Below are 22444 nucleotides of genomic sequence, written 5' to 3'. Positions count from 1 at the left end.
GAGTTATTATTTAATAGATGCAGAATTTCAGATTGACCAGATAACAAGAGTTAGGGGTGGGTGGCAGTGATGACCATATATTTAAGGATGTACATTTAAAAATAGTTAAAATGATAAATGCTAGAAAAGAGAACATGTCAGCAGAGATTTTTTTTAAGTGCCCCCCAGTTTGGGGAGCAGTGAGGGGGGCTAACAGAAACCCCAGCACCAAAGTTAAAGACTGCAGTGAAGCATTTCTGCACCTGCTGAATGCACATGACATGTAAGAATGCCTCAGGAAGATGAGTTTGAGAGGTGTCACAAGGCAGATCATACCCAAATAAGTACCAGAGACAATAAATATAAGTACTGTAAAGTAACTGCTTGTGTTGAGAAAACTTATGCAAGATCAGTTAAGTATTCAGCCCGCCCTCTAGCAGTTAGACATCAAAGCTGACAGGAATGTAACCAAATATGTGTCAACAGTATCTATCCAGTAGTCATGTTTAGAAGAAAAGAGAACAGCAGAGACAGCTAAGAGGTCTGGCTTCCCGTCAATGCTGCATCCAACTGGTTACACTGATGTAAACAAGTCTTTAAATTTGCATGTCTGATTCTAACTTGCAAAATGACATCTGATCAAACTATTTCATTGTGAAGGCAAATAAAGGAACCCTCATTTAAAACAGAGCGAGGGGCAGGGATGGGGGGGTATCTGAACAGGAAGGAGCTCTCAAGTTTCATCCCTTGCTATTTTCACAGACTATACAGGAAGAAGCTACTTAGCATCCCAGGGCAAAGAGGAAGAAAGGTTTCATCCTCACTCAGCAACGGCCCAGTCAGTGAAAAACTAGCAGCTCAGCCACTAGGAGCTCATCACCACCCAGGCTGTCCCTCTCCTCCGATGCACTGTCATTGAATTCCCTCCTTTTCTCCACACAGGCAGGTCTCATCTGGCTTGGGAGCTTCGCTTTGTTGCCCCTTCTGCATTTTTTCTTTTTTTACAAACTGAATGTTTGTAGGAACCCTGTGTCAACAAGTCAGTGACATTTTCCCAAGTGAGCATCTGCTCACTTCAGGTCTGTGTCACGCTCTGGAAATTCTCACACTTTAAACGCTTCCATTAGATGCTACTGGTCAAGGTGATCTGTGGCCAGTGGTCTGTGATGTTAGGAGGAGGACTCCCTGAAGGTTCTGATGATGGTTACCATTTTTACCAAGTATTCTAAGTGAAGGTATATACATTGTTCTTTAGACATTAATACTACTGCACGCATAATGGGCTACAATATAGCACATGTATAACTCTTCAATGAAACAAAACATTCAGGAGACTGGCTGCGGGGTCTCCCTGAGCCCACAAAATCTGGGAGGCGGTACCAGCTGCCCCTCTCCTGGGGCTTGGCCCCACTTGAAGGTCGCCCTGAGCTGCAGTTCTCTGCTGCTCCCACATAGACTCTTCCTGCTAATACAGCAACTAACCGTCGTATTTTTAAAATCAACCCGAGATCATGACTCTGGAGGTACAAAACAACAGAGGTTCATTTTTAAGTAACCTGTGCAAGTTATAAATCGTTAACAGTCATGCCAGGATCGAAGCATCTCCCATCACCTTCTAAGTAAAAGCAGGCAATCTTTTAGTTAAAGATTTCTTGATGCGGAAGTAAATACAGAAGCAAGAGACTGAGGACTTGACCCGCAGCTGAAAACCGGCTGCTGTTTACAAGAAGCACGACACCTCGGGGTCTGGGGAGGGGCGGGGGTGCGCCCCGGGACCCTGGAGGGAAGGGGTGCCCAGACCCCGGGGTGGGTTCTCAGCGGCCACGCGCCCGGGAGACGCCCTCCGAGGGGTCCGCGGCGGGGAGGGCCCGATCCCGCTCCCGGCCCTCCCGGGAGAACCCCGGCTCGCCCCCCTGGGGACCCTCGCACCCGTCCCCGGGGACCCCCGGCCTTCCCGGACTCCCGAGCTGTCCACCCAGCCCACCCCCGCCCGCACCGACGCGCCGCCCCCAGACCGCAGCCCACCTCGCAGGCTCCCGGCCTCCCCGCGCCGCTCACGCCTCCGCCGCCGCCCCGCGGTTTGAATGCGCGCCCCGCCCTCTGATTGGCTGCCGGGCGCCGCGCACGCACGTCCTCCCGGAAACGCGCGCGCATCTCCTAGGCAACGGCCCCGCCCCCCGGGTTGCGCGTGCCGAGCGGTGCGCGGCCGTCCTGGAGCAGGGACGCGGGCGGCGGGGGCGCGCTCGGGGGCGCGCGCTCGGGAGGGAGCGGAGGCGCTTTCAGGGGGCTTGGCTGAGGACCCGGACGTTGATACGCTTGTCCAGCCCTGGAGCAAAATGAGCACCGTCCGTCCACGTCGCCCTAGGACTTCTCTGTGCAGAAATAACTGCTTGCTCCCACGGTAGCCACAGCCATTCACTGTTTTCTAGGATTTCCTGTGCAAAGCCTAGTGATGGAAGTGCGCTGAATGTCTTAGATGGAAGTTTTTCATTTAATCCTGAATACCTTACCACGTAAATATTAACATGATCCCCCAGTTTATCAATGAGGGGCTGAGGTTTACAGGTAAACTTGTGAAAAATTAGACAACTAGCTGGCGGTGCAACTAGAATTACAAGCCCATCTCGTGAAATATAACTCAGTTTCTAGAAATATCCTAATAAGATTTTGAAGCACGAAGAAATAAGTATACTTGCTGAAAACTAACCAGATGAACAAGACGAACTCTAGCCGAAAAGATATTCTTAAGTAACTTTTTTAAACAGCGAAAAGTGCAGATAAAGAAATTCGATTCAGTCAGATAGAAAGAGAGACTAGAATGGACTTTGAATGTATAGAAAAATTGAACGTATAATAAAATGCTCATTCTAAAACTCTCTAAAAATCATTCTAAAATTTATTGAAATTAAGTTATAGAGCAACCATCAGAAAAAAAGAATGTAGTATTTATCAGGTCTATGGGAAAATAATCAAGTCTACAGAGCAAAAGAAGATATGGCGAAGGAGAATACTCACAAACACAAATACATAAAAATTCTAAACTCACATTTAGTTGAAAATAATGAAAATAAAATATAGTAAACTAGAAAAATACATTAAATATGACAGAAGATATAAAGATAACCTTTCAATATTACAAGTAAAAGAAGTTTATAAGTAAAAACAGTTCAGTTCAGTCACTCAGTCGTGTCCAACTCTTTGCGACCCCATGAACCGCAATATGCCAGGCCTCCCTGTCCATCGCCAACTCCTGGAGCTTGCTCAGACTCATGTCCATTGAGTCGGTGATGCCATCCAACCATCTCATCCTCTGTCATCCCCTTCTCTTCCTGCCCTCGACCTTTCCCAGCATCAGGGTCTTTTCAAATGAGTCAGCTCTTCGCATCAGGTGGCCAAGGTATTGGAGTTTCAGCTTCAGCATCAGTCCTTCCAATGAACACCCAGGACTGATCTCCTTTAGTATGAACTGGTTGGATCTCCTTTTTGTCCAAGGGACTCTCGAGAGTCTTCTCCAACACTGCAGTTCAAAAGCATCAATTGTTCGGCAATCAGCTTTCTTTATAGTCCAACTCTCACATCCATACATGACTACTGGAAAAACCACAGCCTTGACTACATGGACCTTTGTTGGCAAAGTAATGTCTCTGCTTTTCAATATGCTGTCTAGGTTGGTCACAACTTTCCTTCCAAGGAGTGTCTTTTAATTTCATGGCCACAGTCACCACCTGCAGTGATTCTGGAGCCCCAAAAAATAAAGTCTGACACTGTTTCCACTGTTTCCCCATCTATTTGCCATGAAGTGATGGGACCAGATGCCATGATCTTAGTTTTCTGAATGTTGAGCTTTAAGCCAGCTTTTTCACTCTCCTCTTTCATTATAACAAGTATTTATTAAGCTTCTTTACATGTCGGACCTCACACTAAGCAGTAGGGATAGAAGTGAGTGGGTGTGGACCCTCCTCTCAAGCAGCTCATCAATTTCTGTCACTAGAAATGTGCACTTTTAATTCTGATGCACAAATCACTGGTACCGAAATTTTAAAACTTTTTTTTTTTTACTTATACCAAAACTTTTCTTTTACAGTTGCATTTAATGGCTGGGTTTTACAGTTTATTTTTATCTGAATTATTTATATTGTACACCACTCACTTCTATCCCTATTGCTTAGTCTGACATGTAAAAGAAGCTTAATAAATACTTGTTGAGTAAATACCAGACCCCTCTAGAAAGCAATATGATCATTTATAGAAGGAAACATAGATTCATATTCTTTGCCCTAGTTACTGCACTACAAAAATTTATTCTTAGAAAATGTTTCAGTAGAAACCAAATAGTTTGTGGGCCCCAAACAGAAAAACTCTCCATGGCTTACCATGAGAGTATGCATTAAATGGTTAAAAATAAGGGGGGAAAACAATAAAATATATCACAACAGTTAAAGTCATTAAAGTTACAATTACAAATTAACTAGCAGACAGTGCATGGCTTAAGGGCCTGCTTCCACCCCAGACTGTGAGCACAAGGGAGCAGGGCTTGTCTGTGTCCCCCTGTGCCCCCCGTGCCTGGCACAGAGCACCTTCACAGGACACACTTCCTGGACACACTCCCCTCTTCTCCTTCTTGCTCTGCATGAAGCTCCTGACTTAATTCCAACTATGGGAACAATCCTCAACAGAATCAAGGGCCCCCTGTGACACAGCTCCGGGTTATACAAGAGGGATTTCTGTCTTTCATTTATTACATTGAGACGGTGGTCCTCTCTTCAGATCCCGCCCACAGCTCGCCAGCAGGGAGAGTCACTTCTGGGGACCTCCGCTTCTGCATCTGGGAATTGCAGATGCAAATGCCACCTACCTTAGAGAGTCACGTGAGGATTAAATTAGATTATGCATGCAAAGTGCTTAGTGTGGAGCTGGGTACAGGATTCTGCTCTACAAATGTAACCTACTAAATTGCATTGCCTAAAAACATCCTCCAAAATGCTGCAAAGCCCTGGCCAGTGCTGACGAACTGTGATCATGCATGCCCAGGCTGTCTGCTACAATGATGACACATTTTACTTTATGAAGGTTGAGGATTATGACTTAATCCCTAGAAATAACTGCAAGATGAAATAGCTCATTCTTTTGTACTGGACTCTATTAAAAATCAGGAGAGAGCTATGAAAAACCATCTCCAAGGGGAAGCAGAACTAATCTCCATTTTGCTCTAATATGATTAACATATTTTAGAACTTCAGATCTTCTATGCTTTTTGATGGAAAACAAGAAAAAGGAATCTATACACCTGAAACTAACATGGTATTGTAAATCAACTATACTTCATTTAAAAAATAATAATAATATTGAACTAAAAATAAAAAGGAGTCTAGAAAATGCAGATGTGACCACACAAGGTTCAAGGGTGAGCAGCCCGCAGGCGCTGAACTTCATCTCAAGCCCTGGGGCCTCTAGTCTAGACTTTAGGGACACGTCATCTCCTCCAACATCCATACACGTGGTCTCAGAGCACTGCCCCCTCCCCCCGGTTCAGGCAGATGGAATATTTCCTCACTATGACACAGCAGCTGGTTAAAATGCCCTGTAGTTCAAACCTGTCTTCAGATTTGACTCATTAAAATAATAGCTCCTCTGGGAATCTAAAGTCATACAATCTGCTTAACATTCAGATCACTTTACCTCTCTATCCCTTGGCTGCTCGGCATGTAGAAGGAGGAGATGTCAATAATACCTAGAAAAGCAAACCAGACGATGTGAGAGGCTGAGACGCACAGCCAGCACGTGACTGTGCGCCGAAACTGATGAGTCTGCTTCATCGACGACGCCAGGGCCTTTGACAGCGTGGGCCACAGCAGACCGGAAAATTCCTAAAAAGACGGCAGTACCAGCTGACCTGACCTGCCTCCTGAGAAACCTGTATGCAGGTCCAGAAGCAACAGTTAGAACTGGACATGGAACAACAGACTGGTTCCAAATCGGGAAAGGAGTACATCAAGGCTGTACATCAGCCTGCTTATTTAACTTATATGCAGAGTACATCAAGAGAAATGTTGGGCTGGAGGAAGCACAAGCTGGAATCAAGATTGCCGGGAGAAATATCAATAACCTCAGATATGCAGATGACACCACCCTTATGGCAGAAAGTGAAGAGGAACTCAAAAGCCTCTTGATGAAAGTGAAAGAGGAGAGTGAAAAAGTTGGCTTAAAACTCAACATTCAGAAAACTAAGATCATGGCATCTGGTCCCATCACTTATGGCAAATAGATGGGGAAACAGTGGAAACAGGGACTGACTTTATTTTTCTCGGCTCCAAAATCACTGCAGATGATGACTGTAGCAATGAAATTAAAAGACGCTTACTCCTTGAAAAAAAAGCTATGACCAATCTAGACAGCATATTAAAAAGCAGAGACATTACTTTGCCAACAAAGGTCATAGTTAAAGCTATGATTTTTCCACTAGTCATGTGTGGATGTGAGAGTTGGACTATAAAGAAAGCTGAGCGCTGAAGAATTGATGCTTATGAACTGTGGTGCTGGAGAAGACTCTTGAGAGCCCCTTGGACTGCAAGGAGATCCAACTACTCCATCCTAAAGGAGATCAGTCCTGGGTGTTCATTGGAAGGACTGATGCTGAAGCTGAAACTCCAACACTTTGGCCAGATGCGAAGAACCGACTCATTGGAAAAGACCCTGATGCTGGGAAAGATTGAAGGCAGGAGGAGACGGGGACGGCAGAGGATGAGATGGTTGGATGGCATCACCGACTCAATAGACATGAGTTTGAACAAACTCCAGGAGTTGGTGACAGACAGGGAGGCCTGTCCTGCTGCAGTCTGAGAGACTGAACTGAACTTCTTTAATCCACCAGAGGGAGACAAACCAAAAGAAAACGTGTAGAAAGTGTTCAGAAGTAAAGCGAGCACATTCAAAGACTTCTATTATGTTAAGATAAAGAAAACTGATTAACTCATGCTAATCAATGGTCGTGTCGTAGTACACAAATCTATCGCAAATTCGTAATTTTTAAATTATTAAAATAAGGGTATCTTATCTGACTGTACAAAAAAAGAAAAAACAGCATGTACAGGTGTTTGTATTTGGTTGCATTTTAGGCTCCGTGATAAAAAAGAAAAAAGTGCAGCAGGACTATGGGAGTGGATTTTAAAGCCCAGAACAGCAGTGGAGGAAGAGTGATCGGAGCTGAGCTCCGTCACCGATCCGTGGAGGGGCCCGAGGCGGGTCTCCCTGAGTTCCCTCACCTCTGAATCCAATTTCTGGATTAAATTATCCAGTGAGAGTGAAAGTCGCTCAGTCGTATCAGACTCTCTGCAACCCCATAGACTGAGGCCCTCCAGCCTCCACTCTCCATGGAATTCTCCAGGCCAGAATACTGGGGTGGGTAGCCGTACCCTTCTCCAGGGAACCTTCCCAACCCAGGGATCGAACCCAGGTCTCCTGTATTACCGTCTGAGCCACCAGAGAATTCCCTAAATTAGCCAATAAGCCAGCAATTCCTAAGGCCCTTCTTTATGTAAGGTATGTCCATTATCTCATTTAATCTCCACAGCCCTATAAGGGTGGTGCTATGATCACATTGCTGCTGTTTTGCACATGAGGAAACTGAGTCTCCAGGCAGTCAGATGATCTGCCTGGTAGTATTGGCCTATTTAAGTCACAGAGCCAAGTTCAGAACTCAGGGAATGGGGCTTCCTCCCCGGTGCCATGCAGGGCTCCCCTGAACTGTTGTTTTTACAAAGATTCTTTCTGGGTCTCACATTTCTGTGACACTGTGATAAGCACAGGAGTTAAACAAACATAAGGATGGTTTTAAATCTGTCATATTTTGTTTTTTCTCTCTAAATTCTGATACACGTTAGACCGAGAGTCTTAGAAGCAAGCACATCCCAGGCTTGTGTTTGGATGTAGCTGATAAAATCTTTATTATCACTCAGCGACATCAGCGAAATACATTTAGCGACACTGCCAGGAATTTTAAAAAGAAACAATTACATTAAGCAAGTAATCCTTTTTTTAATAGAAAAAGAAAAGGACTCAGGGATTAGTCAATGTTCCAGACACTCTTTTCTCTTTGAATGGTTTGCTGGTTTCATTCCAGAGAAGATTAGTAAGATTTAGAACCGTCGGCAACCCCAAAGCCTACCGGGTAACCTATTTCTACATGAAGGGAGCTCTGGGTCTCACTCATGAAGAACGTTTCTGGTTTTTTTTTTTAAAAAAGGCTGAGCTTGACCTTCGATCATGTGTCTCCTCCCCGCGGCGGTTTGCCAGCATGGCCCAGGGTCATTTCTGACATCTTGTTAAAGACGCTGCTGACGCTTCCAAGTAGAATTGGAGCTGTTTTTCTGAAGTGGGGATTGAAAGAGTTTGGTGCCACTTAACTTTCAACAAGTTTAAAAACGTGGTCTCAGTAAGGATGTTGAATCTGTGTAAATCATTCAGTTATCCATCTTAAGCCCCAGGTAGTATATATTCACATAGCATTTACTGGTAAATCGTAATTTAGCAGCATTCACTGGTAAATCAAGGATATAGAATTGTCTAAACTGACACAAAGTTAGTTTCGTGTGTTCACATTAATCAGTCTTCCCACTTTAAAAACAGCATAAAAAAGATTGTGCCAAGTGACTGCTGGCCTTACTTGTGGCTTTCAGAGGGCAGCTGCCAAATGAGGGGCCACCTGGACGGCAAGAATTATCCGTCACAGCCTTGCAGTGGGAGAAGGGCGTGCTCACCAGCCTTGCAGCTTCATGAATAATTCCATACCCGTCCACAGGCCTTTGCTCGTTTGCAGAAGGCTTATTTTTTTTTCTCTTAGACCACATTCTGTTCTCTGACTCACTCAGGGCAGGAAAAAAAGAAATCCGACATCAAAAAAGTTCTGCATTTCTTTTTCAGATCCAGCGGTCTGGATGCAACAGAGAGTGTAGTGTTCTGTTGGGATTAATGTTTCTCAGTTCTGGCAGCGCAGGGATAAATAAGGGTGGTATTTTCTGCTCTCTGTGATGACACTGTTTCCCCACGCCGTGATGGGGTTTGTGTGCACTTCATGGGTTTCATATGAAATGATATGAAGCAATGCCCAAAGAGCTAGTCTTCTCCACTGTCCTTTATTTCTCCCAGCTGCGTGTCTCCAGTATTATTAACTAAATCACCACCATTCACTGGCCCCAAACGTCCACTTCAGATGACAACAATATCAGGCCTGAGCAGTCTGCCTTTATCTTCCTGAGAAAAGAAAGCAAAAACAAACTTCTGACAGATCAGTTTGCTCCATCTCCTGAATTTAACAAGCGGAATGAAGTCTGCGGGCCTAGAAATCTGTTCCACTATGTGAACGTTGAAAGCAGGGCTGTCCAATATAACGAGAACTGTGAATCGTAAAGCAGAGACTTGCCTGCTGTCCGGAGGTTAAGACTCTGTGCTCCTAAGACAGAGGTCCTACCTTCGACCCCTGGTTGGGGAACTAAGACTCCTCATGCTAGGCCAAAAAAAATTTAAGTCTTACAGCAGCCATAGTAAGAAAAGGAAAAGGGTAATTCTTTTAAATAATATATTTTATTTAACCCAGTGCCGTTTCAATACATAATTAACCTAAAATTTTTAATTGAGGTATAGTTGATTTACAATATTATATAATTGTGTGCAACATAATTGTACATACAGTGTGCAACATAGTGATTCACACTTTTTAAAGCCCACACTCCATTTGTAACTATTATAAAACACTGGTTACACCCCCTGTGTATAACACATCCTTGTAGCTTATTTATTTCACACATAGCAGTTTGACCTCTTAACCCCGCACCCCTGTTACGTCCCGCCCCCTTCCTTCTCTCTGCTGGTCACCATTAAATTGTTCTGTGTCTGTGGGTCTGTTTCTTGTGTGTTATATTCGCTAGTTGGTTGTACTTTTTAGATTCGACATGTAAGTGATACCATATGGTATTTGTCTTTTTCTGTCTGACTTAGCACAGTGCCTGACAAGTCCATCTAAGTGGCAAATGGCAGAATTTTGTTCTTTTTTATGGCTGAGTAATATTCCATTGTATATATACATATATATACATCATGGGCTTCTTTACCCATTTATCCATTGACAGACAATATCAAAATGATTAGTGAGAGATTCTATGTTCTGAGACATCCAAGTGTGTATCCTGCACTTACAGGACCAGCCACATTCTCAGTGCCCAAGAGCCGCCATACTGGACAGCGCCGGGGTAGAGATGCCCTCTCTCTCACTGCACGTAGAGGTAAGAGAGCAGGACCTCAGGATGCAGGTTCAGAATCAGTCATAGGATAACGGCATTCTAGCTGGACAAAGCGGGCACAGTCCTGCAGCTCCGATCTCTGGCCACACACTCCACGGCCTCTCTTCTCATGTGTCTGGGCTTTAATTGGTCCTGCTGAAGGCAGGTCTGTAGTTTGAGGCTGTTTCTGATTTCACAAAGTTGTAGCCTGCTCGCAGCTCAGATGTACCTGACTCTGCTCAATCAATGCTAATTTCAAAATTCATTCCATATGCTTTTTCTTGGTTCAAATCCCTGGCCCTCTCCCTGCAATTAATTTAGGAACTCTGCTGCAAAATTACACAGCAGAAAGAACCAAGTCAGGAAAAGAGGGAGGAAAACAATGGGAGGAATTGCAGGGACCCGTCTTGAAACTAGTGCCACCTGAGCCAAAGGGGAGAGGTCCTCTCTGTGTCCAGTTGGGGAAGAGGGTGGAATGCCTTCGAGAAATACTACACCAGGTTCAGAGCTGCAGGCCAACCGCCCCGCTCATTTCCTCTGCTTCTCTGTAACACAAGACTCTGTTTCTGAGTAGCTGCGAGCCCAGCGTCACACCCCAGATTATAAATGAGACGTGAGAGGCGACCGTACCTCGAGGACCCAGGACCCCTCTGGCCTGGAGGGAAGCCCTGTGGGCAGCTAGGCTCTGGGTGATGTTATCATCTTGCCCCCGGCTCTTTCCTCACCAAGCTCAGCGGTCTCCCTGTTAAAGCTCCATTTAAATGTATTAAGGATTCTGCTCCAAAGCCTGACCTTCCCGTGTTGAGACTGAATTTCATTATCCTGGTTTCTGCCGTTTCCTGAGCTAGCGGCGTCTTTAGTCATCTGGCCTTTCCTGGAAGGTGGCACCTGGTACTCCTTCCTCACCTTCCTCCCTGAGGACACGATGGGCGCCCACCTCTGTGACAGGTGCCGGGGCGGGGTCATCAGGATGGCACGGCCCGCCCACAGGGTGGTGGGCGCGGCTGAGGGCCGTGCTCCTGCCTGCCCCCAACCCTGAACCGTGGAGGGGCAGGGAGGGGAGATGAGTCCACACTGACAGACACGTTCTCTCAACGCCAGGCTTCCATTCCCGCTGTCACCCTCAGCCCTGCGAAAGTCTCCTCTGCTTCCCCTTCTAGGAGGGGAGAGGTTTTCCCTGAGAAATAAGTCAGGCAGTGAGGGGGCTTCCCTTTCTCTGCACCCCACCCCTGCTCCCTGCAGGGGCCTCCCTCACCCCCATCGCCGGGTCCCCCACCACCAGCTTTAACGATCCGATCCGTCGGTGCAGCTTTGATCCCTGAGGGTCTGGGGCCCTGGGCTGATGCCTGTGTCCTGGGCTCCTCCTGACCAGCTCCTGGCACCCCCAACCTTACAAACACACTAACTCCACACTCCACTCCCAAATCTGACAGAATTACAAGCAAATTTAGTCATCATTTATCCATAAATAAATATGAAGTCTGCATTATTTTTGAACACTATTTTTTTGAGTATAGTTAATCTACAGTATTATGTTAGTTTCAAGTGTACAACACAGTGATTCAGTATTTTACGGATTATGCTCTATGTAAAGTAATTGTAAAATATTGGCTATATTCCATATGCTCTAACATTCCTTCCTTGTATTAATTTTTTATTTTGTATCCAGTAGTTTGTATTTCTTTTTAAAACTTTTATGTTTTTGAGTATAGTCGATGTACAGTGCTGTGCTGCTTCCTGCCATGCAGCAAAGCCCATCGGTTGCACTGACACGCGTGCCTGTGTCTGTCGGGCTCCTCTCCCGTGTTGAGCGTTATTTTAAAAGGGCAGGCAGTGGAAGTCTTGCAGCTCTCTCCTCATAGGCTGCATGTTTGCCTTATTACTATTCTTCCAAACATACTTTCTCTTTTTTTACACATGCATATATGTAAAACGTTATTTTCAGTTAGGAATTTTCTGCATCTTTTATATTTTTGCATTTGTAAAAGTCATAAACTACTCTGTGGGAAACGTCTTAAAAACCCTGACAATTGTTTACAGACATCCTAATTTCCTTCCCAAAGCACCATGTTTAATAAATGTACTCAGTTGCCTAACTCACATGGCAGCAGCCTTGTCAGCTCTAAGATGCTGCCTGGTTTCAGAATCACTTTGTCATTATTTCCCAATTCCAAGCACTTACAATCCTCTGTGATTCCAAAGTAAATATCACCAGGCATGAAAACAGAAAAAAAAAAAAAACAAAATGTGAAACTTTCTTCCCGAATTAAACTGTGCTTCCCATTAGCAGATTCTTGGCTGTCCTCTAGCTGTGCCGGGCGGTGAGAGCAGCACCTGTGACACATGGGTTCCCGACGCCCGGCTGCTGGTCGGGGGGCTGAGCCGTGTCTCCGGATGCGACGAGGCACATCTCATCTCACAGCAGCAGTGGGCAGTGCGGTCCTGGTTGGGGCTGGGGGCAGTGCGATGACCGCTGTCCCATGGACTCAGTAGGAGAAGGGATCCCAGCCAGGCCAGGAGAACTCAGGTCTGCTGTCAGCAGGGAGCTGTGGGTTCCTGCGCAAGGAAGCATCAGGGAAGTCGTGCAGTTATCCTCTGAAAATCTCCTCCTGCTCCGGACTGGACAGCTCCAGAGTGACAGGGTTCCTAGAACGAGCTCATCCGGTTCAGAAGTGGCTAGGAAAATTAGACTTGAGGTGATGGCTTCCCCCAGCTTCCAGGCAGCACGTGAATGTGGACATTTTGAATGAAAAAACAAGACTTGGTGACTGAGCTGATTCAGAGACTAGAGAGAGAAAGAAGCTGATGAGGACTCCCTGATCTTCTTTTAACATTGAAGTATTATAGCTGATTTACAATGAAGCGCCTCAGTTATGCATATGTGTGCCATCTTTCGCATGTGTACACAATACATACGTATACACTTTTCCCATCATGCTCTATCTCAGGACGTTGAATGCAGTTCCCTGTGCTGTGCCAGTGCTTGTGTGCTCAGTCATGTCGACTCTTTGTGACCCCATGGACTGCAGCAGCCCACCAGGCACCTCTGTCCATGGAATTTTCCAGGCAAGAAACAAGGAGGACCTTGTTTATCCACTCTCTCTATATATATATATATAGTTTGCAGCTGCTAATCCCAAACTCCCCTATGCAGCCACAAGTCTGTTCTCTATGGATGACTCTCCCTGGACTTGGAGCACAGGAAGCAGCCACATCACAGGCAACAGGCAAATTAGAAAGAGGATTTCATAAGAAAGGTTGTCAGTTTGGCCCTGTGTGTGCTAAATCACTTCAGTCATGTCCAACTCTGTGCAACCCCATGTACTGAAGCCTGCTAGGCTCCTCTGTCCATGGGATTCTCTAGGCAAAAATGCTGGAGTGGATTATTGCCATTTCCTCCTCCAGGGGATCTTCCCGACACAGGGATCAAATCCAAATCTTTGCAGCGGCAGGTGGGTTCTTTACCTCTAGCACCACCTGGGAAGCCCCAGTTTGGCTCCAGACAAGTCAAATTTGAGCCAAGACTCAGTGGAGAGTTAAAGATCTATAACTACGGCACAGATCTGTCCCAAAGAGTCGGAAGCAACTGGGCAACTGAACAACAAAAACAACTCCAGCAGAAGCCACAGGGCAGGATGGAGGCTTTACGTCCACACAAGTTTCACTATAGGACACAGTGTTTCAGGTCATGAAGTACAGACCGAGCCACAGTGAACTGCCATGTCCCCAGCGCCAGGCTTCAGTAACAGTCGACTCCTGGCCAACGGAGTTCCCTCCACTCCCCCGCCCTGTGGGACTCTGAAGTATACGATATAAAAGCAGGAAGCATAGAACATGTAAATTTGGTAAAACCTCAGGGAATTTAAAGCAAAACTCCTCATCTCACAGCTGAGTAAAGCTCAAGATCAGAGGTAGTCATTCATTTTCTCTAATGGAAAAAATATTTGCAAAAGGCTTTGTCAAGTTTTCATCTTTCGGAGATGAAGTATGAAAAAGAATATGCAAATTCTTCAGAAAGCTAAATTCCGCTTAAAACCACTGTTTGCAAACATTTTATAAACGACTGTCAACACTCAGGAAGTAAACATTGGCTTTAACCTGACTTTATTGGTAATTCTGTCCAGAAACAAACAGCACATGTGCCGTTATAAAATAGGTCCCCACACCCACAGCAGAACAAGAGACTGTGCTTCCGAAACTGTCACTGGCGGGGCCCCCAGAGCCTCCGGGGTCACTCTGCACGCACCTGGGAGAGAACAGAAGAGGCCAGTCTCTCCGGAGTCAGCTTACCTGCGACCGCCAGCAGAGTCACCTCGAATGTCCTCTGCCTCCGGTTTCACACCTACCCGGTTTATAGAGCCACCTTTTTGCTGTTCGTGGGGAGCAAAGAATACAAGGCAATAAGGACTGATATTAATTACACAGAAGGGCACAGCCTGGACAATATTCAGCCTGCCAACAGAAAACAGTGTTGTTTGATCGGAAAATATGATGGTTCATGGAGCCAAGTTAGATTTATTAAATTCATCAGTGTGAGTCATAGTTTAAGTATGTGGTGATGTTCTTCATAAAGATGTTATGAAAACCACACACACACACAAGCTTGGGTTTTGGGGGAAAGAAATTTTGATTTAAAAAATGTGCACTTTTCACTTTCACACATTGGAGAAGGAAATGGCAACCCACTCCAGTGTTCTTGCCTGGAGAATCCCAGGGATGGGGCAGCCTGGTGGGCTTCCGTCTATGGGGTCGCACAGAGTTGGATACGACTGAAGTGACTTAGCAGCAGCAGCCTGGTCTATTATTAGAAAAAAATTTTGATTAAAAAATATGCTTGGTATTAGAAATATGAATAGAATGGCATTGAAAGTATCTTATGAAACGGCATTGCATACTGCACTGTCTAAAAGACACTTAGATTTCATTAAGGTGTCTAAACACAAGAGGTGTTTGCTTCCCATCTGGCAATAAAGCAATTGAAAAGTGAATTTGGTATCCCGGTCAAAGATCACAATTAGCAGAAGGGCAAAACAAACATCTGAGACCACATATGACCAGTTTCCCCAGCTCATTAAAATTTCAAGCTGTACAATAATTTGTCACAAACATCTGTGACTTAGTTTGATCACACGGCTCTGCGGTATAAGGTTGCTGTCTGCCCCTTCCTCGGGGGCGCTGGCTTTTCTTCAGTGTGTGTCCTTCCTTCTTTTACAGTTCATGTTCTTTCTTCCATGAAATGAAAAATGGTAGCCTTTTAAGAAAAATAACCTCTTTAATTAGGAAAAATTATGAGCCACCCTGGGACCGTTGAAAACAACGGTCTGGAAGGACTGCCTCGCAGCCGCCTGCCCCCAACAGGAGGGAGGAAGGTGCGTGAAGCGGGGAAGCTGAGATCTCAAGGAGTGGGAGACTGAGATTCGGGGAATCGGGATGAACCGAAGGAGGATCAGAGGTGGTGTGGGGGCGCAGCTGTGCCCTCCCTCTGCGGCCTCCTCAGCCCCCTTCCCCCGAGCCCTGCACGGCGCTGAGCTCCTGTCCCCACGGTGAGCCTGTGAGTCAGGGCCTCTCCTCTCCGCTGTATCCCCCACCTGCCGCCTTCTAAAAAGGGGTTCCACGTGGCCCACGCAATGTGGAAGCTGAACCTGAGACAGCGGACCGGGCGTGTGTCTGCAGGAAGGTTAATAGAGACACGAGGCTGGGGGACCCACAGCAGGGGCAGAAGCCACGCGCTCACACGCTAAGCTGACCAGCGAGGTGGTGCTGTAGCCCGGCGGGACTGTTTTTGCTTCATGACGGTCTCCTGCAGACAAGGTTTGCAAAGCTGTCTTGCTTTTCTGACCACAATGCTTCCACCTGCCACAAGTTTGAGCCTCATGAAATGCTGCCCTTCCTTTGCGATCATCATTGAAGCGCAGGCGTGGCCTCACAGGTGTGCACACTTGTGCTCACTACCCCTCTGTGTGGGGCCTGGAGAGCGGTCGTGCCTGCTCCCTTAAGTGGGCAGACACAAAGGACCGGGGCAAGGGGGCGTCCTGAAGGCTGGCACACTCTGGGGAGACTGTGACCCCACTGCTCGCCTTGGGTGGAGACGGCAGACACTAGACTTTCTACCCATCACTCTCACACCCAGGAGAATGCAGAGGATACAAAGCCCAAATGCCAGCCTTTCCATAACACAGCGTCTTACTGACCCAACCATGCAGATACTAACGGTTCTCAAAGCAGCAAAGTACTGATGGATCAGAGCAAAACGCCATCCTTGCTCTGGTGCTTAAAATCATCAGCTGAGGGATTTGAACGCCTGAACCTGGATGGGCCAGCCCTGGAGGACTCGTGTTCAAGAGGGTGCCACCAAGCGGTGGAAGAGCTTGGCCCCGGAGGAGGACTGCCAGTCCCGCTGTAAGTGAGAAACACACCTCGGTCTCCTTCAATTACCCAGGCTCCAAGGCTGGTTTATGATGCAGCCTGCACCCTGAGGGCAGGGACAACACCACTTGTGTCCTGAGCACTGAACATGCGTCCAGAACACAGTGCAAGCTCAGGGAATGTGTGTGGAGTCCACTGATACATTTTTAAATTTATATTTTAAATAAATCAACTAAACTAGTAAAATAGCATTAACATAAAACTATTCATTGCAAAGCAGCATTCACGTAACTCATCATTTCAACAAGTGTGCATGCCTGCCAAGTCCCTTCGGTCCTGTCCTACTCTGTGACCCCATGGACTGCAGACCTCTGTCCATGGATTCTCCAGGCAAGAAAACTGGAGTGGGTTGCCGTTTCCTCCTCCAGGGGATCCTTCCAACCCAGGGATTGAACCCCTGTCTCTTACATCTCCTGCATTGGCAGGCAGGTTCTTAACCACTGGTGCCACCTGGGAAGCCCATTTTGCTAAGCAGCCCACATTAAATAAATGTTTGTTTACCCGGCCGAAAGGAAAACTGAGAGAGAAAACAGATACGTTACATTTCTTCTAAGGAGCACTGACCAGTTTCTCCACTTTTTTGTCATTTACTGTTTCCTAACATTTGTTGATTCCACAGTAATCCAGGTGGCAACATGCATGCACACGTGGATCCGACACAGAATCAGCATCCGAGGTGGGCCACGCAGGTCTCCGCTTCTGACGGTAGCGAGGAGCAATACTGATTGGAAAAATAAAAAGGGGGGGCTTTTTCCCAGAGAGAAAAAATGTTTATTTAGTAATTCACTTTCTGATGCTGTTTTTAATTTAGGAAAATTAAAAAGGTAAATAAATACAATATGGCTGTATAAACTATTAAAACTTTTTACATCACGTTAATTTTGTGTTTTATGCACATGTCGCACTTATCGACCCACACGGTAATAATGTACAGAAGTTTCACTGGCGACGCACAATGAAAATGATTCCAGGTGGTAAATCACTTCTGAGCACTACTTCTACCGTGCTTTCTAATAATGTCCATAAGGTTGGCCCCCGTAACCAGATCGTTCTGCGTCTGTCTGTCTTTCTGCTGTTCCTTCCTCTTCTGGTCGTGAAGGTAAGGGGAATTTAACAGCTGTGGGGGGAGAAGGGACCCTGTGGGTTTCACACGTTTTGCAATGTCCCAGAAGAGTCTTTTCGAGTTGTTATTGATGAAAGTGATTGCTGTTCCATGTTGACCTAATCGCCCCACTCTTCCAATCTGAAACGAAATGCAAAGGACATTTTCAAAATGTGCACATGAAATCCTCACGTCTCTTGAAAGAAAGCGAAGACTAGTATTTAAAGAAGCTTCGCTACGATGCACATTTGTCCAGATGGCATCTGCTGAGTTGGTCCTCACAATATACCTGTGACATCAGTTTAGGGGCCGCCATTAGCACAGCCCAGATAGAAAATAAGAACAGTAAGAGCACCATCTGTGAAACTTGTGCTTCAGTTGTGTGTGTGTGTGTGTTTGTACATACACGTAGGAGGTAAGGACACAAAGACATTTCTTATTGCGAGTGAGTTATGGTAAAAACTTTTCAAAAGTTACTACAGTTAAGTGTGAGAGGACTACCTTCTTCATAGTACTTAGACGCCTTGAAGTCTGAGATTGAAGCAAACCCACTTTTGCAAGAGGTTATTTCTCATTTTGACAGAATTAAATACACACAAATTTGTGGAGACCTATGATAAGAAACCAGAGAAGGCAATGGCAAGCCACTCCAGTACTATTGCCCGGAAAATCCCATGGATGGAGGAGCCTGGTAGGCTGCAGTCCATGGGGTCGCTAAGGGTCGGACACGACTGAGTGACTTCACTTTCACTTTTCACTTTCACAAATTGGAGAAGGAAGTGGCAACCCACTCCAGTGTTCTTGCCTGGAGAATCCCAGGGACGGGGGAGCCTGGTGGGCTTCCGTCTATGGGGTTGCACAGAGTCGGATACAACTGAAGTGACTTAGCGGCAGCATGATAAGAAACAAAACTGACGTGTCTCCAAATATACTGAGAAACTCTTAGGGAGGGAAATACACAATCCTGGTCAATTTCTGCTCCTTGATTGAAAACGAAGTATATTCAGATTATTTAAATGAATCGATTGTTCCTCCCACTAGGAATTTCTCTTACAGATATATTTGCAGGAGAGGCCCCAGCAGCTGTGTGCCTGAGTTTTGTTTAACAACATCACACTGGAAACATCTGGTCATCCAGCAGTGAGGGATTTGTTAAATAAATGACAGGACATCCATATAATACATTCCCATGCAACCACAAAAATAGAATGAGCCAGATTCAACAAGAAAAACCTTTAAAGGGCTTAGAACAGTGCCTGGCCTTAGGCTAAGCACTCAATACATATTAACACTTAGTAAAGGCACCTAGGTTGAGCGCTGATAAGGCAAGACATCAAAGATTTATTTACTAACAAAGGAAGGCACGGCAGATGACTGGATGATGACGTGGTACATGTATACGTTGTTGTTTAGTCACTCAAGTTGTGTCCAATTCTTTGCAACCCCATGGACTGTAGCCCGTCAGGCTCCTCTGTCCATGGGATTCTCCAGGCAAGAATACTGGAGTGGGTTGCCATGCCCTCCTCCAGGGGATCTTTGCGACCCAGGGATCGAACCCTCATCTCTTGCGTTGGCAGGTGGATTCTTTACCACTGAGCCACCGGGGAGGCCGCATGGAATACTACTCAGCCATGAAAGAGAATGAAACAATGCCATCTGTGACACGGACCCGACTAGAAATGGTCACACTGAGTGAAGAGAGGCTGACGAAGACAAATATCGTGTGGTGTCACTCACGTCTGCAGCCTAAAGACACAAATGAACGTAAGTCCAAAACAGAAAGAGACGGACAGAAAAGGAGCGTGCGGCCACTAAAGGGGGAGGGGAGTGGGGTGAGGGGTAAATGAGCAGACTGGGACGGACACATACACACTAACGGACATAAAACAGAGGCCCACTGTACAGCACAGGGACCGCTACTCAACATTCTGTAATAACCTACACACACACACACACACACAGAGAGACACAGACAAACAGAGACACACAGACACACACACAGACACACAGAGACACACAGACACACATATACAGATACACACAGACACACACAGAGACATACACACACACAACATTCTGTAATAACCTATACACACACAGACACACACACACCTCAACATTCTTTAATAACCTACACACACACACACACAGAGACACACACACACACAGAGATAGAGAGACACATAGACACACACACAGATACACACAGACACACACAGAGACATACACACACACAACATTCTGTAATAACCTATACACACACACACACAGAGACACAGACAAACAGAGACACACAGACACACACACACAGAGACACACAGAGACACACACAGACACATATACAGATTCACACAGACACACACACACACAGAGACACACAGAGACACACACAGACACACAGAGACACATATACAGATACACACAGAGACAGAGACACACAGAGACACACAGAGAGACACATATACAGATACACACAGACACACACACAGACACACAGAGGCACACACAGAGACAGAGACACACACAGATACATATACAGATACACACAGACACACACACACAGACACACAGAGACAGACACACAGAGACACACATACAGATACACACAGACACACACAGAGACATACACACACACACCTCAACATTCTTTAATAACCTACACACACACAGACACACACACACAGAGATAGAGACACACACAGACACACAGAGACACACAGACACACACACACACAGATAGAGATACACACAGACACACACACAGAGACACACAGAGACACATATACAGACACACACAGACACACACACACAGAGACAGAGACACACAAAGACACACAGACACACAGAGACACACAGAGAGACACATATACAGATACACACAGACACACACACACAGAGACACACACACAGATACACACAGACACACACAGAGACATACACACACACAACATTCTGTAATAACCTATACACACACAGACACACACACACCTCAACATTCTTTAATAACCTACACACACACACACACACACAGAGACACACACAGACACACACACAGATACACACAGACACACACAGAGACATACACACACACAACATTCTGTAATAACCTATACACACACAGACACACACACATCTCAACATTCTTTAATAACCTACACACACACAGACACACACACAATTCAACATATGACCTACAAGGGAAAAGGGTCTGAAAACGAGTATACACACACACACACAGGACTCCAGTGGTGCCCATGATAACTGCCAGCCATGGGGTTGACATGGACAAGGGAGAGACGACAACGCAGTCACACCTAGCACACTTCGTTTAAGAAGCTTCTTGAGTGTTTTAATATTCCAGACAGATTTCCATCTAAAATTATCGCACTGGAAGTCTGGAAGAACATGAGCTTCAGTCACCTGAACAGCCAGCCCTGTGGGATAACCACATCTCTGCGGCAGAGGGAATGAGGTGGTGTCGAGGAAAAAGAGGAAACAGAGAGGGAGGGACGGGCAGACGGCCAGATGGTTCAGTCCCTGGGAAAATAAGGACGGCGCAGTGAGGGCGCGACAGGTGTTTCAGTGGGTGAGCCCGGAAACGCGACATTCAGAGATGAGTCTAAGAACAGCAGCGCAAGACTTCACTCCGAGAGGCTGTAAGTGATGCCGGAAGGAAGCAGGCAGTGGTCAGCGAGATAACACAGCGCTGAGAGAGGCTCTGTTCCTGCCAGAAAGATGAGAGGCGCTTATCTCTCGAGCAAAGGGAGGGAACAGAGCCTCAAGAGGGGAAGGTCTAGAGCAAATAGGGACATGGAGAGGTGACAGAAGACACGATTCCTGAAACACAAATACTTCAACAGATCAATTTTGTTTGAGCCAGATGTAGCAACTTAAAACAACCTTTTAAATAAAGCCCTCTTTTTCTTGTTATAAAGGCCATTTAATACGCTCATTGAAGAAAACAAAAAATACAAAGAAAATAAAACGAAACCAAAAGCTAACCACTGAAATTTTTCTAACAAACATTTCAGGTTGTTATTCCCACTAAGTTTTTGAAAATTTTATTTATTTATTTCACTGCTGCACAGCCTTTTCTCTAGTTGTGGCAAGCGGAGGCTACTCTAATTGCGATGGTTTCTCCTGTTGGGAACCACGGGCTTTAGGGCACCAGGGCTCAGTAGCTGCAGCTCCCGGGCTCCAGAGCACAGGCTCAATAGCTGTGGCGCATGGGCTTTGTTGCTCCAAGGTATGTGGGACCTCCCCACACCAGGGATCAGACCCGTGTCTCTTGCATTGGCAGGCAGATTCTTAACCACTGAGCCATGAGGGGAGCCTCCAACTAATTTTTAATGCATTTCAGGCATCCACATAGTTCTTCTGAAAAAAATATATTTAGTTTATATACATTTATTTATCTATTTTTTTACCTTTTGGCTGCACCATAAAGCATGTGGGATCTTAGTTCCCCAAACCAGGCAGGGATCAAACCGGAGTCCCTTGTAGTGGAAGCGTGGAGTCTTAATTACTAGACCACCAGGGAAGTCCTTAAATACATATATTTTAAAAGCAAATATATATGCAGTTTTATGTTCTGCTTTTTAAAAAACAAAACACGACTATATCGACAACGCCTTGCATAAGAAAATTCACGAGGAGGGTCTTC

General features: G+C 45.8%; 2 protein-coding genes across 6 annotated transcripts in view; both read right to left on the bottom strand.

Annotated features, from left to right (window-relative positions):
• Positions 1-2047, bottom strand: part of KIF14 (kinesin family member 14) — a 41335-nt gene extending 39288 nt beyond the window's left edge. Inside the window, exon 1 of the mRNA XM_055418956.2 lies at positions 2005-2047. The gene's annotated coding sequence lies outside the window, so the exon portion shown is untranslated. The remainder of the gene's footprint in view (positions 1-2004) is intronic.
• A 15390-nt stretch (positions 2048-17437) lies between these two features.
• Positions 17438-22444, bottom strand: part of DDX59 (DEAD-box helicase 59) — a 73445-nt gene continuing 68438 nt past the window's right edge. For all 5 annotated transcript variants that reach the window (XM_055418952.2, XM_055418950.2, XM_055418953.2 and 2 more), the window contains one exon: positions 17438-17922. In XM_055418952.2, coding sequence (XP_055274927.2) covers positions 17659-17922 — 264 coding nt within the window. In that variant the 3' untranslated portion in view covers positions 17438-17658. The remainder of the gene's footprint in view (positions 17923-22444) is intronic.

This window comes from Moschus berezovskii, chromosome 17 (assembly GCF_049115385.1).
Source record: "Moschus berezovskii isolate FMDL1 chromosome 17, NW_MosBer_1.0, whole genome shotgun sequence".
NCBI classification, from domain to species: Eukaryota; Metazoa; Chordata; class Mammalia; order Artiodactyla; family Moschidae; genus Moschus; species Moschus berezovskii.
This window is presented reverse-complemented; position numbering and strand designations above follow the sequence as displayed.